General features: G+C 38.4%; 1 protein-coding gene across 2 annotated transcripts in view; it reads left to right on the forward strand.

Moving 5' to 3' along the window:
* Positions 1-27342, forward strand: part of slc25a26 (solute carrier family 25 member 26) — a 51631-nt gene that overhangs the window by 20683 nt on the left and 3606 nt on the right. For both annotated transcript variants that reach the window (XM_077574385.1, XM_077574386.1), the window contains 4 exons: positions 8858-8902; positions 14246-14315; positions 20814-20878; positions 24033-24106. In XM_077574385.1, the coding sequence (XP_077430511.1) occupies positions 8858-8902; positions 14246-14315; positions 20814-20878; positions 24033-24106 (254 nt within the window). The remainder of the gene's footprint in view (positions 1-8857; positions 8903-14245; positions 14316-20813; positions 20879-24032; positions 24107-27342) is intronic.

The following is a 27342-nucleotide window of genomic DNA, read 5'->3' on the forward strand; positions in this document are numbered from 1 at the left end:
TTTTCGGACAAATTTTTGCTAGACCCTCAGACATGTTCATATCACTCGTCCTGTCAGCAGCTTAATTGGTTGACCTTGCGGGCTTACTGTGTCACATCCGACTTGCATTCACTACGCATGCGACCACTGATACTATCTTGGTGTCAAATCTTGACACAGTACATACAAACCCAATTCCCAAAAAGTTGGGACACTATACAAATTGCAAATAAAAACTGAATGCATTTATGTGGAAGTGCCAAATTTCAAAATTTTGTTCAGAATAGAACATAGATGACAGGTCAAAAGTTTAAACTGAGAAAATTTATCATTTTAAGGGAAAAAGATGGTCATTGTAAATTTTATGGTGCCACCAAATCTAAAAAAAGTTGGGACAGGTAGCAATAAGAGGCTGGAAAAGTCAATTGCACTTCTAAAAATAAAAAAAACAGCTGGAAGACCAGTTACCAATAATGAGGTCCATTGGCAACTTGATAGGAGTATAACAAGAGCTTCTCGGAGTGGCAGTGTCTCTCAGAAGCGAATATGGGTAGAGAATCACCAATTCTTCCAATGTTGCGCAGAAAGATAGTGGAGAAATATCAGAAAGGTGTTTACCAGTGAAAAAGTCATCATCATCTACAGTGCACAACATCATCCAAAGATTCAGAGAATCTGGAACAATCTCTGTTGTGTAAGGGTCAAGGCCGAAAAATCATACTGAATGCCCAAGATCTTCGGGCCCTTAATCGGCACTGCACGCAAACAGGAATGCTTACCACAGAAATCACAGAAAGGGCTCAGCAATACTTCCAGAAAACATTGTGGGTGAACACAATCCGCCGTGCCAGCCGCCGTTGCCAGATGCAACTCGACAGTACAAAGAAGAAGCCATTTCTAACGCAGACTAAGAAGCACAGGCGTTACTCTGGGCCAGGGGTTATTTCAAATGGAGTGTGGCAAAGTGGAAACGATTTATTGACACCATGGAATTTAAAATCAACATAGTTTTCCCTTAAAATGATACATTTTCTCAGTTTAAACTTTCTATTCTGAATAAAATATTAATATTTGGCACTTCCACATAATTGCATTCAGTTTTTATTCACAATTTGTATAGTGTCCCAACTTTTTGGGAATTGGGTTTGTACATTTGATTTAGTTGATTTATGAGCATAAGTGAAATATACCACCAAATAATGTTTAGATGCCACCTGGGCTCATATACAAGAACTTCAGGTGGTTTATTTGCAATAAAAATAAGTGTTTTGCTGAATATGAATTTTCTCTCTTGCTTGACCTACAAGGTTGCATTATATACTGTTTTAGGGAAGTATTTCTCTCAATTTTATGTAGTTACCTTTTTTATTATTTGCCAGCACATTGTTTCTAACACTCCCACCGCCGCCTCACCTTTTAATTAGCTCCCTTGTCTCCTCGTTTACCCTAAAACAAGTCCTAATTTGTTGTGAATAATGCTGCCTCACTGACATTTGCGAGGATGAAGCAGCTTGGGGCGACTGGGGACAGTGGTTTCATTGGCTTGTGGGAGAATGCATTGCTTAAAAGACTTCTCCAGTTTGGCTTGTTTAAACGCAGGCGCGCACACACACACACACACACACACACACACAGAGTGCAGCCCTTGGCATTCAAAACTGTCAGGTGGAATTTTTCAGCAAGTGCATTCATACACATTCTAGTTTGTACAGCGCAAGGGAGTTGGAAAGATGAGTGATTGCCAATTGCTTAAGGCTGAACACTCCTCACAGTGATACTGTAAAAGTTATAAAAGGGCCCCTTGCTCATGCTTTAGGAGGGATGACCTCTAATTTATCTATGACAAATTTGGTTTTAGAGAAAACACTAGTCAAAGCTATTTGCTTTATATGCATTATGAATTTGAAAACACAGTATACACCCATAGACAAAATTGTTGTTAATGAAAGAAAAACTTACACAAGGCACAGAAATAACCATTGACAAAAGTAATAATTAATTAAGCTTTTGAATTGTGGTTCAACAGAATTATACATATATTAAAAAAACAATCTCATGAAACAAACCTGAATAAAAACAATAGTACTTGTAGAAAAATCCATAATAAAAAACAATATGACCATAGAGACATGTTCAACCAAAGTGTCTCTTCTAATTAGCATTCCAGGGGTCTTCAAACTTGTAATCAGTCAGTCAGCTAATTTAAAGTAGTCACTGCTCATTTGGTGACATGATGTGAAAAAATATAGACCAGCGGAAGCAAAATGAGAGTTGTTTCAGGAGATCAGAGAGAACATTAACGACACTTATCGTCACCCTTTTAAGTATTTTTTTTTTTTGCCTAAATGATCTCCTCATGATGCAAATGGTTAAATTTTTTGTGTTTCCTGAAAAATCGGGAAAAAATGGTTTAGGCGATTATTTAAAGAAAGGTATCGTTATGTTCAAGGTGTAAAGGCTGTCTCTAAACAACTTGAAGTTCCTGTCACTAAAGTTGCACATTCCTCTTAGCTAAAGTCACCTTATATAGGCTGCAGCTCAGCTGTTAACCTGAGGGAGACCACTCTTTAACAATGGATGCATTGAGAAATCTTTTTTAATGGCTTCAATATTGGTTTTCTGCTGGATTTTTGCCACATTTGGTGCTTGAGGAAAATGTTTCATGGATGTCATACTTCCTTAACTCTAATTCTCAGCCATTTTCACTAAATCAACCCCCTTCGCTCCCGGCTGTTTTACTGGATTTTGACTGATTTTGCAAGGCCCACAGAATATTGTGTTCTATTGCTAGAAAGACATGGAACCTACAAAATGAAAGATTAGAGTCTCTTCTTTCATCAAAAAGTATATTTCTATCAGCTTCCGTTTTGCACCAATGAGCATTAGAATAAAGTTAAGTTTAATAATTATTCACAAATCTGTTCAAAACAGTGGGGGAGAGAGCTTTTTGCAACATGGCCCTGGTTGATCTATTTTACTCTGCTGCCACCTGCTGGCCGTTTTTGTAATAACTACCATTGCTTCAAGCATTCTCTTCAGTTCAGAGGCTGCATCAAAGCCTTCTGTATGCTCTAGGGGAAAAAAAAGAAGTTTTTTTTGTGTTTTTTAAACATATAAATACGTCTTTGGGGGCATGGTAATATTTAGAACATAGAACACATTTATATGTTTTTGGAGCAAATGAGTGTATATATATATATATATATATATCATCATCATCATCATTAATATATATATATTTTTAAATAATTATTTCTTATTTAAGAATTACAAAAACCTGGTATTAGAAGTTAGGGTGTGTAGGCCTTTAAATATCCATTTTGTGTATGTGTGCTTAATGGTTTTTGCAAAATGCATGCATTAGCAATTAATAAATGCAGATTTTAATGTGAATCGTGCTTCTCATGACCTACATTCATTCGACTTTCTGACAATGGCCGCCACTAATGGCTTCCCCATGTGACTGCCATCTGGATTTTTTTAGAAAACATTTATCCTCGTGCAATGTGTCTTCTACACGTCAGTGGAATTTTCATAGTTATCAATATTTGAGAATTTGCATGTTGTTATTGTACTCAATTCATATTAATCACCAGCAATCTTTTTGACATTACACAACATCATACATTGTTTTACAGCTGCTTTATCTGAGTGCTCAGACATATTTTATCCCTCTGTGAAAAGGTTGGATTGGATAAAGTCAGAGCTCCAATTTGGAGAAGGTAGAGCATGATGCAATTTGAAAACGACTTAATGCACCTTAATGTGCTGCACCAGCAGAGCTGTTATCTTAATTCTCAATCAATCCAAGATTGTTTCAAATCAAGTGGTGTTTGCTCATTTTATAAATTGAATTTGAAATTCTTCATGCTATATAATTCATGTGGTGGATTCCAAATCCAAGGGCTTTAGGACATTTTGACAGATGGATTTGCAGTGGTCATTGGGTATCAAGTACTAACATGGGATCCAGCTGCATTCTCCAGCTCATGAATCATTTGCTCCACATCTGGTGGCGAGTGTAGAACAGACTCAGCACATACTTGTTCATGATCTGTTTTCAAGGTTTGACTTTCTTCACTTAGGTACAGTGTGACTGGTGATCGTCAGTGTCACACCAACATATTTATTTACCCGCAGAACAAAATGACATCCAATTCAAGGGCTGTGTATCACAAATTATACTTCTCTTCTATGATAGTAATGCTGCTGTTTGGCTTGGTTGGTACTGTTTGACAAAAACAAAACAAAAACAAAAAAAGATTTCCTAATATGATACAGTTGTAATGATACTTTTACAATTTGTTCATTTATTTTAAGATGTTCATTTGTTTTATGAAATTTTGAGGAAACAACTCTCAGTCCAATTCAGTGCAGCTCCGCGTGAATGTAAACTTACACCAAACTAACCATTATGCTAACTTTTTATGTTATGTGATAATTGTTTTAAATATTTTTTTCAGGTGTACCTAATGTTGTGGCTGTCGAGTTTATTTTCCCATCCTTAAAATTAGACTTTACGTCGATCTATCTGATCGACTGGATTAGGATCGGCCGATATTTTATGCAAAATCGGTAATTGGCGACAATGTCTTAATTTGCATGATCAATCAATGAAGTAATCGATCGGTTCTGTGGAATAATACATAATAAGTTATATGAAATGTATATCTGTCTTTTTTGTATATTATTTGGGGGAGTTTATTTATTTTTATTTATTTTCCCCCAATCCATTTCAATTTGTATTAATTATACGTTCGCTATTCGTGGTTCCAGGCCACTCACTATACCCTGCGAATGGCGGCAGTCCAATATAAAAGTTGTTTAAATAGATATTTTACTACATTTTTTGATCAAATCGGTAATCAGTTATCGGTTTTTCAAACTTGCTGATCGTCATTGGCTGAAATATTCTATCGTGTAAAGCCGATTTATAATGTTAAAATGTCTTCATACTGTTATTGCTGAGCATCAGACACAGTGAGAGACTTTGTTACAACATTTCATTCTTAATTTTGAGGCATTTTCACTGGTAGCAACTAGTTTAAAATAATTAAGGATGAGATGTTTGTGGAAAGAAAAAGGTTGAATATCATCTCTCTTTTGGCACGGTTGCCCATTCTTATACATTTGTCAACTTGTTTCTGTCTCAACATCCATCATCTTGCCTCGCTCTCTTAAAACCTCATCAGTATGCACACGCAGCAGTATGACCTATTAAAAGTCGTTTGTCAAATTGCAGCCAACTGGCTTGTCCTCCAATCAGGCTCATGCGGAATATATTTTGACATGTGTTTTTCTGCCCTCCGCTGAGTGCTTAAGGACCTGTGACAGGCCGAAGCCTCGCAGAATACTAATAAAGTCCCCACTAATACAGTTGGCGACTACGCTTTGTACACACAAACATGCAACCCGGAGCCGTGTCAGCAGAGTGACACAGCCCACATCTCTATGAATATGATATTGAACATGACAGTAAGGGCAAGTGGCGCTGTCACGTCAGATCAGCTGCAAAATGTGTCAGCAAGCACGTAGAATGCTTCATTTCAGACACACATGCATCACATGAAATACGTATGATCAAGTGCAAAGACAACATTTGCATGCAAAAATGTAAGATACCCAGATGAAGGAGGGCAGGTTTGTGGGCGAGCCCTTCTTCTATTTCCCAGCCGTGGAATCGTCTCCCTGCAGGCCAGCCGGATAACACAGATGTTTGAGGGCTTTGGGAGCAGATGCTGCTGAGCTCCTGGAACAAAGTTCTCACTATGTAGCCAAGATGCAGAGCCTTATTTTGACAGGATTTTTGCCAGAATATACGCAGCTCTATATAATTGCTCTACTTTTAGAGATGATCTGTTTTTGTTGTAGTGCATGCCAAGCGACTACGTAGGATTTGGACCCAGTTCAGTATTTTAGCCGTGTCTGTTGAGGTTCAGGGGGGTCTGATCGTCAAACTGTAAAATATTAGTTTTTGTCAAAACAAGAATTTTCCTTGCTAACACAAGATGACAATAGTAGTTGAGGTCTAAGGAAAAATCTGTTTATATAATAATTGACAGATATCACGGGAAAAAATCAATCAATCAAATTTTGAATAATTTCTAGGAAAATATATTTGAGCCAAAGAAAAAAGTGGGTGTTATGCATTGTTCTAAACTTTTGTTTTAAGTTAATGTGTCATGGCATTGGTATAAAGTCCTGCAGTTTCAACATCACCTTCATTTGTGTGTTGGTTTCCACTCTTTGAAAAAATAGGAATAATCTGCACAGCATTCAAAGTGTGGATCAGTCTTTTCAAATCCATTGCAGAACCAAACTGTCCATTGTTATTTATTTTTTTAATATTCAGTATTATTATAGTTATTTTTGCCATTATAATTAGTAGTATTAGGCTTCTATATCACAATTTATTTCATAATACTGAATTCAAATTCCACTTTCTGTGTGTATCATTGCAACCGTTTCTCTAGTCTGTCTCTTTGGCTTGGAATGTCGCAAAACTCTTTGGGGTGGTAATAAAAGACAGGTGCACTTTTATTCTTTTGAGAAGATTACTCTCATCTGCTCACAGCTGGAAAATGGGGGGAGTTCTCATTCCTCATATTGTGCTGGCTGGACACCAACGGACCGACGTCTAATAAGACTGCAGAGAATTTTCTTCTGCCTGCCTGATTCTAGTGCTTATTGTAGCAGGGCCAGCTACGCTTTATGTACAGAAAAAAATCTCTAATGTAAGACATAAGTGTACTGTATTTAAGAGGAATCCACATTTTAATTTTAATGTGCATTAACATTTATGCAACACCTAGCCACAAAGTTCATGGAAATGAGTGGCATAGCTTTAACTAGGGTGATCATATTTTGCTTATAAATTTTCAGTATGAGTACAAAATAAAATGAAAAACATAACTCTCTTTTGAAGTCTTGACAAATGAATAAATAATAACATAATGCCCTAAGCCCAAACTTTTTTGCTCCAATAGCTTTTTTTTCAAGCAAACATTCCGCGGCGTCGATCCAACTCGGGGATCAAACCCACGCTGCGACCATTTCTCCGGTTTGGGAGCGCAGAGCTACTTTTTTCCTTTATATACTGTATATATATATTTTTTAATTAATGTATAACACACACATGGAAACCCCCAATTTTTTTCTCTTCGTCTTAGAGCTGTCAAAATTAATCGACAATTAATCATTATCAAATTCATCTACAACTATTTTAATAATTGAGTTATTGTTTGGAGCCATTTTTAATTAAAAATTGTCTAAATCTTCTGATTTCAGCATATTAACAGTAATTGTTGACTGATTTCTGTAGTCCTTTATGAAAGAAGACTGATTATCTTATGTGTTTAATAATAATAATACAACAAGACCTTTGCAAACATCTGTTTTTACTTTGGAAAACAATAACCGAACCAGTAAGTACAACATCAATCCCCCCATTTTTTTAATCACTGCACGAATACGAAGTACGATACGACATAAACACCAATCACTGGTTAATAAACAGTAATCAGAGAAAAAAATGCTTTTGTAAACCACTTTAATGCAAAATTAAAATGAATCCGATTAGTCGATTGTATAATCGATAGATTAATCGATTCTAAAAATATTCAAAAGTGACAGCACTACTTCCACTACACTCCTCGCGTTCAAGTTGGGGGCAGTCCACGTTCTACCAGTTTCGATAACAACACGGTGCACTACGCTTCCCATTTGTCCCGCAAAGCATCAGTCAAATTTGACACATGCTAATTGCTCACTTGAAAAACAATGACAACTTGGACATTTTCAGGAATTTATAACCCCCACCTTCCAGGCAGGATGTAAAAGAGGACGTTTGGTTACTTAGCGTAATCCTATCGAGAAACGCACACAGACAACACAAAACTCCCTAAACTGAAGGCAATAACTATTCCTCTAGACAGACATTTGTTTTACTGATTAGAGTGGGGACATTCTTGTTTAACTTAGCAAACGCACTAAACTTACTGACCTGCTCCTGAACTTGCAACAGTCTGACTCTCATCGCAAGCGTCGTACTGAAACAGCCCTATTAGGAGTAACTAATGACTAAGGATTGTTATGCCTGTAAAATCCCAATTCTGCTACAAACTTTGTCAACTACAAATAAAGTTCCAATTAGTTGTAAATGATTTGCAAATCTCTTGGCAGTTTTTCTCAGTGCGCTTGGAGAGCAGATGTTGTAGATACACTTTGAGTTTAGTTTGACTATGTCCAGATTGACTGTTTATATGAGGTCAACTCGCTTTGGACCAAGTGTTTAATTAGCTCATTAAATGGCATAAACACCTTTGTGTAGTTGTAGTGTGATGAAACAGATTGGGATGAGAGGCGCAGATGGTTGAATGATACCCTTGTTGCTGTGATCAAACACTAATAGCAGCAAATCAATGTAATTTTTTTCTCTCCCTCTGATTTTTTTTTCTTTTCGGTCTCACTTGCCCACCCGTCTACTGCATGATGGCAGGTTGCACACACGTGCGTCTGCCGTGTGTTCATGTGGGATATGCCCATAGCTTTGGCATCTCCAAAGATAGAACATTTCCTGTATGCACTGATGAATTGTTTCCTGTGGCAAAACTCAATCCCAAGACATCAATCTGGTCTCTTTCTATCCTTCATTTGAAGTTGGCTCTTTCGATACGCAGTCCAACCTTTCCAGACCACAGGCCGTCTCATTCATTAATCATCAGCAGTGAAAAGGCATGCAAACATGTTGAGAGGGCAAAGCTACAAAAAATGGTGGAAAGAATGGCACAGGCAGCTGCATATTTACACATTAAAGATGAACCTCTCGGATTTTGAATACTACTGCAGATGTTCAAGATTCCAATGTTGTGTTTTTCAGATTCCGTTCTCTCTGGTGCAGTTTCCACTTTGGGAATATTTAAAGGTATGTACATCATCCTCACTTTGCTCATACAGTATGTTGCTCATTATTTTATCCATCTAATGCAAGACCAGTCACAATCACCATTTAATTTAATGATGTCCAGTGATTAATACGCGGTAGTGACGTTAAAGTTGACACATTTACGGCAAAGAAACCCTTAGTAGCAGGTCAAAGATGAATTGTTTCGTCTTGGTTTAATGGCTTCTTCGCCGCCATCATCATCACTCACAAATCAACTCAAGTGTTGTGCGAATCCACTCATGTCTATCTCTCCTTGGCTTTTCTTTTTAAATTCAATTTTTTAATGCGTTCTCTCACCCATGTCTTGGCCCCTCTCCCCTTTAATTGCATGGCTCTGGACACATTAAAAGCTGTTTCTCTTTGAAACGGCGGCGTTTTGTTGGGGTGACATCATGTCTCAAGGGACACGGGAGGCGGACAGTCAAACATTCCATCAATGTTAGGCGCTAATGGCTCAGCTAATATGCGCAATATCCTGCACATCTGTGTGTGTGTGTGTCTTCATTTCTGACAGTTAGATTTTGGTATCCACAAGTGTGTCTTTGTCCCTCAGTAATGGGCTTCTCTTTCTGGGGGCGTCTGGACCCATGACTGCAATCTCTTGTACTTCTACTATCCTTTTATTTTCTCCTCATGGACCTTGAATTTATGACTTTGTATTTGATGAAAGCAAATCATATTATCAGTAAGTACACTGCAACCAGAACAAAATGCTTGCAGTCTCTGAAATCGAAGAATTTCCCTCAAACTTTAAAAAAAAGTGATTCTTAACTGCCATCCAAATGATTAAAGTATCCTATCCGTCTTCTGTACCAGCTCACCTTCTTGGGTGAGCTGGATTTTAGAGGATTTTGGCGGCGTACACCCAGAACTGGTCACCAACCAATCGTGAGGCTCAAACAATCATTCACAACTACAGGCAATTGGAATTTGAGAAGAAGTCCGAGTATCTCAAGAAAAACCCACACAAGGAAGGGGAGAACATGTAAAGGCCAGAGCCAGGATTCGAACCCCCAAAACCCAAACAAATGTAATAGCCACTCGGTCACCATGCCGGCAACATTGAGAATTGTTATTGCCATGTTTGGCCGAAGAATGAAACTGTGCACTCCCTTCTGCACGTACACAATGCGTGCATGACGTCACATCAGCAGACAGAGGGTGGGACATTCGAACCCGAATCTAGTCTGAAAACTATTGGCCAGAAGCTTGCAGGAGTACCGCTACAGCTAAGTTGTTAATGTATTTATTAGAAGCTGTCTGAGTCATAAATGGTCAAATAAAAAGGCTATTGTAAAAATATTTCTATGTTGAGCAGCTTTAAGCATACTAAATATTCATTTGGGCCGGCGTGGCCCGAGTAGTTGTCTCCCAATCCAAAGGTTGTGGGTCTGATCCTATGCCATTGTGACCATGTCGAAGTATCCTTGAGCAAGATACTGAACCCCTAGTTACTCTTGATGCTGCGTCATCAGTAGGGGAATGAGTAGTCAAATGTAAAGCGCTTTAAGGGCCTTGTATGGTGGAAAAGCGCTATATAAATGAAGTGCCATTTACCGTGCCATTTAAATGTTTAAACCTTACCATGTTACCGTAAGTAACCAGTGGCGTGATGTGAAGGCGATTCATGTCACAGGTGCGCCTCACTTTGACTAATCACAGGAGAACAAAAAAGCAACAGTGAACTTTGTAAGTAGGACAAAGGACAAAAGTATTGGTACACCGCAGGAAGACGGCTAGATAGACTCACGCAGCAAATCTGCTGAAGAGGTTGGCAGAGACACAAATGGAGAGAAAATGCAAGATAGCAATTCCAGACATTAAATTGGAAATCTGCACCACAGCAATTTTGCATTGTTGTCAGGAGGGAGAATGTCAGCCAATGAACAGCAAACCAGATCAAACTTTATGGTGCTGTCTCAGCCTGGATGACTATCAAGGGAAATGAGCTGGTTTCCGGGGAATTGCTCCCTGCAGCTGTGCGACCTCCTGAGCCCTGGGGCCTGAAGTGGGTTCGGAGAGAGAGACTAAAGGGAGGGTCAGAAATAAGACGGTGATGGGAATAGGCAATACCTTATTCACTGCCACCCCAGTTAAAATCGATCTTTGACGTCTATGGCCATCATTGGCATATTCATAAGTTAATAACACATAGATAAGATGGGGGTTCGACAAATAAAGAGGGATAGGTTCTCAAAAACATCTGCGAATAGGTGGTTCCGCAAGAGCTAAACTGCTAATATGTGTGGGTCCACTAATAGAAATGTGCAAATGTGTTGGTGATTTGCACACAAACCTAGCCGTTTTTGTGCGGGAAGACTGACCCTCACACAAAGGTTCAAAGGTCAAAGAGTCTGTTTCCCAGTTTTTACACTGATTTATTCTTGAACCCAAGTGGAGGCAGAGAGACTCCACGAGCAAGGAGTCCACACCAGCATGAGGCCTTTTGATGTGGAAAAGCTATTCTTTTTACGCTGCCATCTGACAGAATACACGCCAAATCCTTTACTTTAACACAGTAAGACTTGTGGTTACCTGTTTGTGTTACACACAAACTTGGGGGAATGCATGGTCTTTGAGATGGCCTCATGTGTGAAATAGGAGGAGATAACATGCAACAGATTAACGTTGCAGAAGGAAGAGGGTGAGGCGGGATATCGAAAGAAAATAGCAGTAATTGCTCCATTGCTCACCCTGACACATAATCATACCTCACAGTGCCCAAGGTAGCACAGCTGTCCACATGCATTTTGCACAAAGGTTGACCTCACACAATCATAGGGACTCACTTTTTTTTCAAAGGGAGGATTCTTACTAAAAGTGTACATATCGTCGCTGTCCTGTGAAAAACACTTATGTCCTTTTTTTGTCATTTTTTACATTTATGGGATGAAACTGAATGCAGACATCCCAAAAATGTAAAAAAGAAAAAAATGTTGTTTTTTTTTTAATTGAGATAACACAGGGAAGTGGCAATATGCACAAAAACTGAAAATGGCGTACAGCAACAGGAAAAAAACTGACCTACCTACAACTGTAGGACATTTTCCCTTGATTAGTTAGCACATGGGCCCCTCGTGGATCCCGCCCTGTACACGTCCAAGTCTAACCATATACATGCGCAGAATTGTTGGTACACCCTTGTTAATGGAAAACCCACATTGGTCACAGAAGTAACGAGTTTGACAATAATAAATACACATTTTATGAAAAAGTCACACTTGAAACAGGTCTGGACAAAATTGATGATACGATAACTTAATATTTTGTTGTTCAACTTTCTTGCGGCAATCACTGCAATCAAACAATTTTACAACTTTCATTGAGACTTGTGCACCTCTCAACAGGTGTTTTTGGCCACTCTTAATGAGCAAGCTGTTGTCCCAGGTCCTGAACGATTTTGAGTCATCTTGACGTAGCGTCGCCCATATAGTGTGACCCATTCAACGATTGGTCGCCTAGTGTCTGGGACGCTTCACGACCACCACGACCAAAGTCTAGCATGTCGTCATCCTTTTGGTTCTGAGGGAGCGAAACGTGAGTCATAGCACGCTGGCTCCCTTTTGTTTTTTTGTTTTTTGTTTTTTTTGCCCTGGATAGCTCATGAGACGGGTCCAGACAGGTGCAACAGAAAAAAAGAGAAAAAAAATCCCGCTGCCAATAGAGCTCACACAATAGTGAAAGGCAGCACAGGTATTGTGCGACATTTACTTTCATTTAACTCATTCACTACCAGCCATTTTTACTGAAGCAACCCCCTTTACTCCCAGCTGTTTTACTGGATTTTTAATGATGTTGCAAGGCCCACAAAATATTGTGTTCTATTGCTATAAAAATATGGAACATACCAAAAGATTAGTCTCTTCTTTCATCAGGAAAAAAAAGTAAATTTTTATCTGTTTCCATTTTGCAGCAATTAGCATTAGAATATAGCTAAGTTTCATCGTTATTCACAAATCTGTTTTAAACTGTGCGGAAAAGAGCTTGTTTGCAACATAGCCTGGGTGATCTCTTATACTTTGCTGCTACCTGTTGGCCTTTTTTTTTGTAATAACTACCATTGATTCAACCATTCTCTGCAGTTTAGAGGTTGCATCAAAACCTTCTGTGTACTCAAAAACAACAACGTATAAATACGTCTTTGGGACACTTAAAACATTTAAAATAGAACGTATATACGTTTAAATAGAACGTATATTCGTTTTTGGGAGCTAATGAGTTTAAGGCCCTGAGCGTCATCAAATGTCATCGCCATTCAGGGGGCGGTGTAACGCCAGCGAGTACAACTGCTCCGTCCCAAAACCGTGATCAATCTTCACCAAGTGTGCACTTTTGGTGAATATTTTTTTATTTTATGGTGAGCCGCACCTCCCATTGCCACCATCATAGGCAACGGCAACGTGAATTGTACAAACAAATATGGTGACTGTCGTTCAAATATTTTTGTTGTTTATTTTGGGCATACGTAGACATGTGCACTTCCATTTAGTGAGGATTGATCACGTCTTTGGGCCAGACATGCACAGCCTAGAAGTCAGGCCAGGCACTACCGCCTTGACAGTCGTGCCTCTATTTGTCTTTATTTTCTTGCCCCCTGCCTTAAAGGAGGAACCAAACCTGACTGTTCAGCGTGAACGCGCGTATCAAATGCACCGTACAAAAACAATTCAAATAGGGATACATATTTAAGCAGTATAGAAAACTATGTACTCAACACAATATACAATAGGCCTAATATTTCAGTGTTTGATTAAATAATAAAACAATAGCCTATGTCATCTCCAAATTAATTCACAAAATTGCCTATATTACCCCGAAACATGGAAATCAATTAAAATACAGTACTAATTAATTGTACGAAATCCTATTTTGAACATTACTGCGCTCATCTTCCGGCCCACGACATGGAGCGAATTTATCAGGTGATCAGACATCGCGACTGTCGCGAAAGAAAAATAAGTCGTGTAGTTTGAGCTCGGCATTAGTCATTCTTTGAGGTTCTTAGCTGTGCCGGATGTAGCAAAGCAGCCCCAGAACATAGCAGATCCTCCACCTTAGTTCACAGTAGGGACAGTGTTCTTTTTTTTGGTATGGTTAATTGTTGCGCCTGTGAACAAAGAGCTGACGTGCCTTGCTAAAATGTTTTGTAGCAGAAAAGCAGGAAAAAACACACACCCATTTTTATCTATCTCGGGGCTGCCATTTTGCCCACAAGTAACTACTTCTCTCTTTGCCCCTTCCCTACTTCTTCCATTTATCCCATGTTATCATCTTTTTTTTCTCATCAACTCTCCTGTCTCTCCACTTTGCTCTCTCTTGCAGACTCAGTGGTCACAGAGACGAGGTCACACGCTCCACTCTTGGCAGGCTGCACTGTGCGGAGCTTTTGCAGGTGCAGAGGATTATGGGTGCTGCTTTGGGAAAAGGTGGAAGGGGAGGGATGGTTGAATAGGTGAAAAGGTGGCTCGAAGGCCAATGTGGACAAGCCTTGTGCGAGCTGAGTTCTACTGGTAAAACTCACCCTCACTCAGACAGCAAATCCGCTGAAGATCTTGGCGGAGAGACAAATGGAGGAAAAATACAAGAAAACAATTCCAGACCAAACAGCATTGAATTGGAAATGTGCACTACGGTGAATTTGCATTGTTGTCAGGAGGGAAAATGTCAGCCGATGAACAGCATACCACGTCAGACTTTATGGTGCTGTCTGAGCTTGGATGAGTATCAGGGGAGATGAGAGGTGCTGGTTCCGGGGAATGGCTCCCTGCAGCTGTGCGACCTCCTGAGCTCTAGGGTCTGAAGTGGTTTCCAAAAGACAGACTAAGGGGAGGGTTTGCTTCAAAACGACATGAACAAGGGAATAGGAAATAAGACAGAAAAGTACATTTTCAACAAGCATTATATATGCCTAATCCATAGCTTTTTCCAGTAACCCCCAAATTACGGTGTCTTGCTTTTTGTTATAAATCGTCATCCTGTTGACATAAGAGCAGGATAATGGGAAAATATTCAATAACAATATATTTATTTGCCGTTCCTAAAATTTATCACAAGAAGGAATCAAGGAGAAGTTACAAACATACTTTCCTGCAGCAGAACTAGCATTCCCACCAGGGATCCTCCAGTTTCAAACGCCTCCCCTTGCATTGAACTTCACTCTCTCATTCACTCAAACTCTTGCCTTTTGGAAATGCTCACACAGGCGTGTTTTATCATCCAAAATCGTCGTGCTGACCCCACCAGAGGACAAGATGGGATTACACAATTAGCAGATTTGGGTCTAATGTGCACCTTTTTTCAGTTAAAGCCAACATTTTGAATACTCCTAAAAAGATTCCAAGAGGCAGGCTGAAGTTTAATCCACTGGAGAAGGATATGTGAAAATAAAATTACAATTTGGGATGGACAAGTACCGATACCAGGCATATCGGTATCAGGCAGATAGCAGCACTATTTTAAGGTATCGGTTCTTTGACGGTGGCTGATACCAATAACTGAGAAAGCACTTTTCAAAGTGATGAACCATATCAGATGCATGGGGCATCCTCTCATTTGTCCATTAAGAAGCAATTTCAAAGTTTATTTATGTTTATAATGTTTATATTCATTCTTAAAGGGCATTATTAGTGTGCATTTACCAACATTATACGATTATTTGCTAACTCAATTTAGGTGGTATGATAACTTTCTCTATGACAGTATTTCATGCATGTACGTATTTTACAGATATACCTACTTTTTTTTTTCAGGAAAGCTCAGTATTGTTCATTCGATTTGACATCAACATTGCTCTCCTTTTTTTTTTTTTTAATAATAATAATAAAAAAAATATATATATATATATATTTTTTTTTATACATATATATTTTTTTTTGTATGTGGGTGAATATGTGTATGTGCGTGCGTGCGAGCATGTGTGTATTTATCAGTTCACTTAAAGCCTATTAAAAAAAAATCCCATACTAATAATATAATATAATATAATAATAAATTGCCAAATGCAGAAACATCAATGTAAGTTATCACGATGTGGTGGCTCTCGCTAACAGACAGAATTAAGTAACCAGAATTAAGTTAAAAAATTCTATATACGTAGACCATGTTTCTATAAATTTTGATATTTGGTTTTTATTTGAGGCAGATATTTTTTCCATTCAAATGTGATTTATGAGGAGGTTAGACCATTGGTCGATATTCAGAGTTTGTTTATTTTTCCAGTTAACAAGAATTGTTTTTTTTGCGATAGTAAGGGCTACAAGTGTAGATTGAAATTGTTTATGTGGTAAGTCAGTTGTTGTTAGGTCACCTAGCAAACACAAGTTTGGAGATAAAGGTATCCTACAGTCCAAAATAGCGGAAAGTTTTTATAAGACTTTAGTCCAGAAATACATAACCGGAGTACATAACCATAAAGCATGAACATAAGTGTCTGTAGTGTTTTGTAAACATTGGAGACAAATGTCGGCGTCTGAGAGTCCCATTTTCTTCATCATATATTGAGTAATGTATGTTCTGTGAATAATTTTATATTGGATAAGTTGTAAATTTGTGTGTTTTGTCATTTTAAATGTGTTTTCACAAACTTGAATCCAAAAGTCAGATTCCGGTGCTATAGACAAGTTTTTATAGACAAAGTTTTTTTGTTGTTGTCGGAGAAAGCTTGTTAATATCTTTAGCTAAAACAGGCGGTTGGAGCGTACCCCGAAGTGTTGGAATTTTTTTCTTTATCATATTTTTAACTTGTAGATAATGTAAAAAATTTCAGTTTTTTATATTGAATTTTTGGAGCAAGGATGTATATGATATAAACATATTATCTGAGAAGAGATGGTGGAGATGTGTAATTCCTTTCTGCTCCCACACACCTAAATAAAACGGTTGGTTGTTAAGTTGAAAGTCGGGGTTATGCCATAGGGGAGAAAGCCCACAGGGCTCCACTTGGGCTTTTGTCAATTCTAGTGCCTTCCACCAGGCAGTCACGGTGGCGGAAATCATTGGGTTTTTAAAACAATTATGTCGCTTAATCAATGTTGTAATAAAGAGTAAATCTCAAAGTCTGAGGTTATTACAATCCTTCTGTTCTAGTTCCAGCCAACAGTTAGTGTCTCTGTTGGGTTGTGCCCATAGAACGATATATTGTAGCTGGTTAGCTATATAGTAGTACATAAAAGTTGGTGCCTCTAGACCACCTTTGGATTTACTTTTCTGAAGAGTAGATAGACTAATCTTTGCTTTTTTTTTATTCCAGTAAAATTTTGTAACGGCAGAGTCCAACAACTGGAACCATTTAGCCGTAGGTTTAAATGGAATCATTGAGAAAAAATAGTTTATTTTGGGTAAAACTTTCATTTTAATGGTGGCTATTCGTCCTATTAGAGAAATAGGAAGATTATTCCAGCGCTCCAAGTCACTATAAATGTTATCCAGAAGTGGAGAAAAGTTTAAATGAATTAAATCAGTTAATTTAGGTGAGATTTTTATGCCTAAGTATTTTAAATTACCTATAGGAAATGAGTAGTGTGGGTCCTGGCTTGCAGGGTTCCATGAATTTTCTGTAATAGGTAGAAGTGTTGATTTTGTCCAGTTAATAGAATAATCTGATAACTGTGATAATTTAGTTATTAAGTTAAATACTTCCCCTAGCGAAGTAGCCGGCTTTTCTAAATAAAGTAAGATGTCATCGGCATATAGATTAATTTTATGTTCTGTTACCCCAGAGTGAATTCCTTGAATCCTTCTTTCCTGGCGTATGGCTAATGCAAGTGCCTCAATAAATATCGCAAATAATTTTCATTAAATTTATATTCAGTAGTTAACTGAGGTATATTTAAGCTACTGAGGAATGCCTCAATATGCTCAGGGTTAGGCTTGTTAGTTTCTAAGCATAGGTTACGATAATAGTTATAAAAAATGTGATTCATTTCTTCTGGTGATTGTGTGCATTCACCAGTTGTCCCTTTAATAGCCGTTATAAGAGACTTTTCCCGATTGCGTTGAAGTTGGTTTGCAAGAAATTTACCTGATTTGTTATTATATTCAAAGTTGTTGTATCTCAATTGTTGTATTATAAATTCTGTCTTTTTAGCTAGCATATCGTCTAACTGTATTTTTGTATTTTGTAAGTCAGTCCATATTTGGTTATTTGGGTTTATTGCGTACTCATCCGTCAGTTGTTTAATTTTATCTTCCAAGTCTTTTTCTGATTTTTGATCCTGTTTCTTTTTATAAGATGAATATGATATAATTTTACCTCTAATTACTGCTTTCCCAGTTTCCCAGAGAAGAGATGGCGATAGGTCTGGAGAGTCATTTATTTCCAAAAAGTCTGCCCAGTCTTTTCTTATAATTTTGAAAAAACTCTGCGTCGTTTAGCAGTGAGATGTTAAACCGCCATGTCGGTGGTGGTTTAAAGGTATAATCAACTTGTAGGGAAAGGGAGACTGGTGCATGGTCGCTAATAATAATAGGATGTATTTTTGTAACAGTTTTATCAGCAATAGAGTTATTTGTAAGAAAATAATCAATTCTTGAAAAAGACCGGTGCACAGCGGAAAAGAAGGTAAATTCCTTCTTATTTGGGTTTTTAAGTCTCCAGCTGTCGACGAGGCCAAAGTCATCCATATATTCCCCTATTACTTTAGTAGATTGTAATCGTCTACATGTTGTATTATTAGAACGGTCAATTAATGGATTTAAGACTGTGTTAAAGTCTCCTCCAATAATAATAGTAGAGTTCGCTGCCAAATCAAACAGCTGAGAGAAAAATTCATGGAAAAAGGCCGGATCATCCTTATTAGGGGCATATAAATTACCAAGTGTATATATTTTATTAAATATAGTCACCTGAATAATAATGTATCGGCCCTCTGGATCTGTTATTGTATTATTTAAAGGAAAGAGTAAATTCTTATGTATGAGTATACAGACTCCTCTTTTTCTACTGTTATAAGGGGCAGAGTACGCTTGGCTAAAATTCTTATCAATAAGTAATTTTTCTTCAGATTTTTGTAGGTGGGTTTCTTGTAGGAGGCAAATATCTGCTTTTAATTTTAAGAGATGGTCTAAAGTTTCTATTCTTTTTGCTTCTGAGCGAGCGCCACAAACATTCCAGGAAACCAGAACTAATTTATGCATACAAACAATATAGACTCAGTCCTGTGTATATATCTGCATAGGCCATTTGTCAATATTAGTATGTTATAGGATAGAATCAAAGTGGTTAGGTGGTTTATGTAATATGAGGTGATGAGTAAGTAAATATAACAGTGAAAAAACAGGTAGGGAGGTGAAAGTGAAGGAAGTTAGCGGGGGATTAAACATATATAGATATATACCTACTTTCATCGACTGATATAAATAAACTGTTATTATCCAGTGCATTATTATGTTGTATTTTTTCTGCTGAATGCAGTGCAGGCAACAGAGCTTTTGCTTATTATTATTGTGCACTTCCATTTATTGTGAATAGAGACTAAAACTCAAGAGTTGTCAGATTTATTTTTGCACTTTTCTATTAATCCAAATTTCAGAGCTACTTGTTTGTATTTTATTGTGGACTTCAATTCTCTATTGCAGATTGAATGTTGTGATCTGTGTTAGGGGTGTCCTGATCCAATATCAACCAACAAAACCATATCGGATGATATCAGTCTACATCCAAAATCTTAGATGATAGAAAATTTGAATATAATTTGTTTTTATTGACTTATTACTTTATTTTGTATTTATTTTATTCAATTGCAGTACATTCTCATGTTTGAGATTGAATTTATGTACCTAAATGTTTGGAATAAATGGGTCATAGTTTCTCATACCTACTGTTGCTAACTTATTGTTCTTTGTTTGAATAGTATCACGTGACAAACATTAAACATTAAAAAATAAATTAAAGCATGCATCACTATGGGAAAATTGTGATATTTTTTTTACTCATCTAGATCACTGCTGTTTCTCAACCCTGGTCCTCAAGTACCCCTATCATTTTTCCATGTCTCCTTCAGCCAACACAGCTGAGGATTGTTATCAGGCTTCATGCAGAGCTGGCTGATTAGCTGATCAGTTGAACACCTTTGTTGGCTGTGGGGGACATGGAAAACAGGCTGGATAGGGGTACTCAAGCAGTTGACAACCACTGGTCTAGATGGTGCTCTTGGTTTAAATATAAAGGCTAGTACAATGAAAATGTATTCAATTTCAAAGAGTGCCATCTAGAGGAGTAAAAAAAATATCACAAGTGAAGTGCTTCATGAAGCTTCATTTGTCCATCACTAATTCCGACAAATATCGGATCGAAATTGTATTAGAGTTCTCTTGGCTGCAGTATCGGTATTGTATCGGAAATGAAAAAGCTGTGGCAAGACAACCCTAGTTTTTGTCAGAACTAAACAAAAGCTCTTTCTTTAAAACGTTGGCTTAACAGAAAATTCTATGTATTATTTACTCGTACTGGTATCGTCTGGAAAAAAAGTGGTATCAAACATCCCTAATTATAATCAGCATGTGTCACATCAACCCCACATCTCTACTACTACTACTACTAACAATAAAAATAATAATATTACTGCTACCACTACCACCTCAACTCCAATCACACACACACACACACACACACTCCCACTTCTCATCACCTGATTATGTGCCAGCATGTGTTGCTCAAGGGAGGAATGAGTCAGTTGGATTAAAAGTGTGTCTGTTTTTTTTTTTGTGGCCTAATAATGGTGCTCCCAAATGGATAATATTGTCACCTGAAGAACACCATGACGACGTTTCACTGTTTATGGCTGCTTTAATATATTGCTGGAACTGCGGTGGCTCCTTCCATGCTTATTTTGTATTTAACACTGCTGCACTTTTAATGTGGCTCTTGAGTAATATTTGTGTATCATTGTAGGTGCGGTGGCAGCACTTGTAACTACTCCTCTCGATGTGGCCAAGACTAGGATTATGCTTGCAAAGGTATGCAAAGCTCTCTCGCTCTTTCTCTCTCTCTCTCTTTCTCTCTCTCACTCCCTCGCAGGCCCTTTTCAAACAATCCTGTCAGGTGATGGCTCGCAGGCTGCAAACTGAATGAGGTAGAACCAGGACACAGAAGAAACACACACGCATCCGTCATCCCATGCTGGGAAGACATGTTTGTGAGTGCATGGTTTGTGTTAGAGGGGTGGACCAGAGTGGACTGTGTCAGAAAAATTTCCATCTCAAGGCCGCTTGTCTCTGAGAGGTGAACCAGAAGGTTCCACGCGTTAACTCCTCGCAGGACATCGTCTCCCCCTGGACGCACGTTGACTAGTATAGCTTCCCTCACTCAGCCCCCTCTTTCGGACTTTTCTCCTCCTCTTTGGTCCTTGGCTTCCTCCGACTGTCTGGCGACCCTCCCTGTGTCTTGTGTATATTTAAAGTAGTGCGTTCAGACTATCATGAGCCCACGCACACACTCACACATTTGCAGATGCTGCTTGGATCAAACATGGCGTTCCAGGCCCTCCGCCCCCAGTTCTAGCTATTGAGATACTGGAATTAAGGAAACAAAGTCTTGATTTTTTTCAAAAAGGATTTAATGGAATGGATCAGTATGGACGGTTCTGTAAACAATATGTGAATAGCAGCTGCAGTAATTTCACATCAGCATCGCACTTCATCACAATTGTTAGTCGTGTTTTAGATTTCCCACACATAAGCAACTCGTGCTGTCACACTCCAACTATTTTGCTATCACTAATCCAGCATGTTAGAAGCCACATTTAACTCATTTGCTCCCATCCATCCATCCATCCATTTTCTTGACCGCTTCTTCCTCACAAGGGTCGCGGGGGTGCTGGAGCCTATCCCAGCTGGCTTCGGGCAGTAGGCGGGGTACACCCTGAACTGGTTGCCAGCCAATCGCAGGGCACACAGAGACAAACAACCATACTCACAATCACACCTATGGACAATTTGGAGTGTTCAATTAACCTGCCATGCATGTCTTTGGAATGTGGCTCCCCAAAAATTAAATTAAAAATGTTTTAAGTGTCCCAAAGGCGTATTTATGCGTGTTTTTTTTAATGCTAGAGCATACAGAAGGCTTTGATGCAGCCTCTGAACTGCAAAGAACGGATGAAGCAATAGTAGTAACTACAAAAACGGCCAGCAAGTGGCAGCAGAGTATAAGAGATCAACCAAGGCAATGTTGCAAAAAAGTTCATCTATCCACAGCTCTAAACAGATTCGTGAATAATGATACATTTTAGCTTTATTCTAATGCTAATTGCTGCAAAACGGAAACAGATACGAATATACCTTTTTTCCTGATAAAAGAAGAGACTCAAATCTTTCTTTTGGTAGGTTCAATGTTTTATAGCAACAGAACACAATATTCTGTTGGCCTTGCAAAATCAGTCAAAATCCAGTAAAACAGCCAGGAGCAAAAGGGGTTGCTCCAGTGAAAATGACTGGGAGTGAATGAGTTAATAGCATTGCACCTTTCTGGTAGTGTGTAGGCTAATATTAAATGCTTAATTCTTAAAAATCTTAAAATCACATTGTGTATAGCAACAAACTTTATTTCCTTAAATTGCTTTTAAGGAAATACAGTTTGTTGCTATACACAATGTGATCTTTAATTGATTTAAAAATAAATAAATAAGCTCTGCTGTAATGTATTTTTGAGAACATTAACCTCAAAAGCTTGTAAAACCCACAAAACCAGGGTTTCACAAAATTAGAAAACTGTGAAGAATTCACCAGTTGTGTGCCCTGAATCTGTAATTGATGAAAGTTAAACTTTTTGGATGAAATTAATGGGAATTAATCAAGGTTTCCAAGATATGTGGGTTTTTTTTTATGGTTCTGTACACCTTGAACATTATAGGCCACTCCTCCTGGCTGATTCATTTCCAGTTCCAGTTCAGTTTAGTTTTGCTCCAGGGTCCATCACTCGTTAATTTTCCTCCAACTTCGCTGTTCAAAGTTGGATATTCTCCGCTTTGACGCAGTTCCAGCCAAACATCTGTGAAAACTGTAATCAATCAAGCGCATAATTGGCGTGTTAAACGCACAAGCCCGTGTCACGCTTATGTTAGCTTAACAATTAGCATGGCTTCTCCCTGTTTTTTCTCGTCATCATTCTCTTCGAAAGTATGTCAGAAATGTAGTTTATTTGATGCCACGCAGGTGATGATGACTTATTTAGGAGTGACTCCACAACATGTTTAGTCGCAGTGTTGCTAGCTACCTGCTTCGGCATTCGTAGCACAGAGCTTCCCTCGAACTCGGACTACCTGTGGTAGGTTGGTGACGCCAGGCCAGCAAAAATCATTGGGATGTCTTGGTAGTTCTTATACACACAAACAGTAATTTTCTGATTTGGGGTTAAATGTCAGAACTAATGCACTATGACTGCCATCTTATTTAGACTTTCTGTAAACCTTTAAATGTCAAACTGTCCATTGTGTCGGTTCTTTTTGCAATGACCAAATTCACAACAGGCCCATTTAGAAGAAGAGCACATGCTGTTGGTAACTTTCAATAAATGTTTGGGAACGCCTGCCACACGAGCCTTGGCTGTAGCATCCAAAATGACGTGCTGCCACATCCATAAGCAGTAGACTTTTTTTTTTTTTTGTATTTGTATTTGTATCCTCTCACATGGATGAAATGTGGGAATTTACCTTTTCGTTGGAGCAGATCTGCTTGTCAAGATTCACAGCAGATGCTTCCCACTGTTTCTTTCATGCTCGGTGAGCCACACAGACTGACTTTCTGTCTCTCTGCCATGTGTGCTGACTTCACCCCACCGGCCCCGTGCTGCGGGTTCTCTGCCAGCCTACAGTGATGGATCCCAAAACTCTCCGGCCGGCTAAGCTTTATTGTGTAAATAAGAAGCACCAGACTGTAGGTGTTTTGAGTTTGTGTGCACGAGAGTTTGTCTGGCCAAATGGCTGCCTGGGATTCTCAATGCTTGCCTGTTCGTGTGTTGGGAGTTGTCACCTGCTGACACAGCTGTCCAGGAGCAGAAGGGGGAGGGGGGGATGAAGGAAGCTCAGCTGAGAAAGACTAAACACGAAGCAGGAAGTGAAGCAGACCTTTTTATCCATCATCACACCTCTATTGTCTGTCTCATTCTCTGCAGGCCGGGTCAAGCACGGCGAGCGGCAACATCCCGCTGGTGCTTTGTGACGTGTGGAAGAGTCGAGGGCTTACCGGGTGAGTGTGCGAAGACGGGTCTGTAAGAGCAAATAGCGTCCAAAACAGCTTTCAAGTATCCTCTCTGACATGACTTGATCTCACTTGACATCCCTCATGGAAGAAAGTTTCAAGTCGAATTGAGGCTTTGCTATGAAAAGGGGGCGAATATTCAACCGCAGCTGAAAATTGAGATGTGTAAAAGCTTTTTCTGCCAAGTCCTCTTATTGATGACGGTATTACGCAGGCCAACTGGAAAGCTTTGTGATGTGTTTCTTTTGCCAGTTGAACAAAAGGACCGAGTCTGATTTAGTAAAACCAGATCTAGTTTGTGTTTCCACTTTGGAGCATAGTCGAAAGTCAACCAAGAGAAATGTGGCAAAGTAAACAGTGGAAAACGTCTGTCAAAAGTCAAGTTTGTTGGAAAAGAAAAAACGAGTGTAAGGCGGGTCCTCACGTAATGACGTCTTGGAGTGAGCACCCGCTCGTTTTCTCGGGTTGGGAGGTTCTGGTGGTTGAAAAGCAGAATGACCTAGAATTTCTCATAGAGTGGCAAATGGAATAAAACACCACTTCGGTCACATTTTAACATGGCTTAAAGCTCCCAAAAGTTGATTTTGCACATTCCTGTCCCTTTAACTCATTCACTGCCATTGACGGCTAAAGATGTCAAAAATCATTTGAACTATTTCTATTAGTTTAAATTTTTTTCCCACTTTTGTTAACCAGAGTATGAAAACCTAGAAAAAATTATTGCACATTTAGAACATATAAAAGTTGTGATTAATTGTGAGTTAACTATTGAAGTCATGCGATTAATTACAATTAAAACATTTAATCGCCTGACGCCCCTAATTTTTTATAATCTTTAAAAATAAAATTAAAAAAAGATTATTAAAAGAAATGTCTAGGTTTTCATACTCTTGTTAACAAAAGTGGGGAAAAAATGTAAAACTAATAGAAATAGTTCAAATGAATTTTTGACGTTTATAGGCGTCAATAGCAGTGAATGAGTTAATATGACACGGTACTGATCGGTTATTCTGGTATCCTTTAACTTTTTTTTTTTAACATTGAAGAACACATATTTGACCCGTATTATTTATATTGAACTGTTTTACTATACTGTCTGCATGCTGCATTTCCTCAGATGTTGGCCTCTACTCTAACAGATGTCAAATAAACGCCTCCAACCGAGAATGAGCAAACACTGCACACGTTTAACTCATTCACTGCCATTGACAGCTATAGACGTCAAAAATTCATTTGAACTATTTCTATTAGTTTCGCATTTTTTTCCCACTTTTGTTAACAAGAGTATTAAAACCTAAAAAAAAATGTATTGTACATTTAGAGCATATAAAATTTGTGATTAATCTTGAGTTAACTAGTGCAGTCATGTGATTAATTACAATTTAAAATTTTAATCGCCTGATGCCCCTAATTAAAAAAAAATGAAAGGATTATTAAAAATTTGAGGTGTCAGACGATTAAATGTTTTAATATTAATTAATCGCATGACTTCAATATTTAACTCACGATTAATTACAAATGTTATATCTGTTCTAAATGTACAATAATAAATAGTTTTAGGTTTTCATACTCTTGTTAACAAAAGTGGGGGGAAAATGTGAAACTAATAGAAATAGTTCAAATGATTTTTTGACGTCTATAGCCGTCAATGGCAGTGAATGAGTTAAAATAGATCATAAGAAATGAATGTAGCACAGCAAAAATACATTAATTTGTAGACGATAAAAAAAATCAGCAAATTATTTTCGGAAGTAGCACAACATATCGTATAAGCCATTCCATTCCGGTCAAATATATGTTACATCTTCCTTTGAAATAGGCTTTACACACAGGATTTTTTAAAATCCGATTAGCGATTGAGTTTTTAAAAAAAATGATCAACCGATCAGAAGATGGCGCAATATATCTATTTTAAAATCTTTGAATATAACATGTCTAATTTTTCGTGGAGCCGATCAATGACGTCATTGATCGATCGGGCAAATTAAGACATCACAGTCATAATGCTAAATATCGTCTGATCCCAATCCAGCCAATCAGATCGGCGTAAGTTTACTTTGAAGTTTTGATTTGGTTGTCAACTGTACATTTCTGGAAATGTTTTGTAATGTGTATTTTGTGTACATGTTTGACATTTTTTTGGTTGTTGTTTTTTAACCGCATGGCTGAGAAGATCCAAACTTGTTTGTAGAATACACATCAATTTTAGTTGAGCACAAATTTGTGCATGCGCACTACTGAAACTGATAATATGAAGAAGCTACATATAGCTTAATTAACCCATCCCTCAAATGATGTTTAACAAGTGAACATTATCAACAATTATGCAAGTAAAAGGCTTCAACTGTATGTCATCTTACTGCACGTTTGGTTTTAGCGCAAGTGCCCTTCTTCCACTTGCTGTGTCAAAAGCACATGTAGCAAATGTACCATTGTTTATGTTGGCTTCAATGTGTGAATCTAATGGACACAAATTGAAGTCCCTCTACAGCTTTATGTTTGACAGTAGCCCGGAGTGTTTCGTTACATACATTCATTCATGTTTGAAACCAGCGGGATTGGGCTGAGGGTTGGCCGGCCCCTACAGAGAAACCTCAATCCCAGAACGGCACTCGTAAACAAACAGTCATGTGGAGGTGACGAACCCCTTGATGCACACTTTTTTTCCTTTTTTTTTTTTTTATACAACACAGAATTCAAATAAAGACGTCAAGTGAGAGTAAGCGAATGAGAAGAGACAAAGGCGAGTGTGTCATAGTCTGAAGGGGGTGCCGTTGTAGCGCGGGGCCAAAGGGCTGGCGGTTGCGCTCGGGCATGGCTGATACAAATTGCTGAGGCTTTAAAGCCATAATTATGTTAATGGGAGCAATTGCAGTGCAGCGAAGCTCCAAAGTGCTTCCATGTGTGCGGCGTGCCCCGGAGACTTCAGGCGAGGAGGGAGCAGCGTCACGCAGCTCTCTGCAACCGCACTAACAAGCTTATTGGACTACACATCTTTCTGTAAACAATTGAAAAGTAAATGGAGATACGTTTGGGGTGGAAATTGTCGATTGTAATCGATCATTATCGACTGTCTGATACGTGATTTTTCTGTTTTGGACTTTGTTTTTGTTTTTTTGGCAGGGTGGTCATTATTTTTTAACAAGTGGATGGTATGTGCTGCTTTCAAGACCTCCTTTTTCTTTTAGCACTCAGTTCCTTAAACACCAAAATTTGATTTGGAA

This window comes from Vanacampus margaritifer, chromosome 8 (assembly GCF_051991255.1).
Source record: "Vanacampus margaritifer isolate UIUO_Vmar chromosome 8, RoL_Vmar_1.0, whole genome shotgun sequence".
NCBI classification, from domain to species: domain Eukaryota; kingdom Metazoa; phylum Chordata; class Actinopteri; order Syngnathiformes; family Syngnathidae; genus Vanacampus; species Vanacampus margaritifer.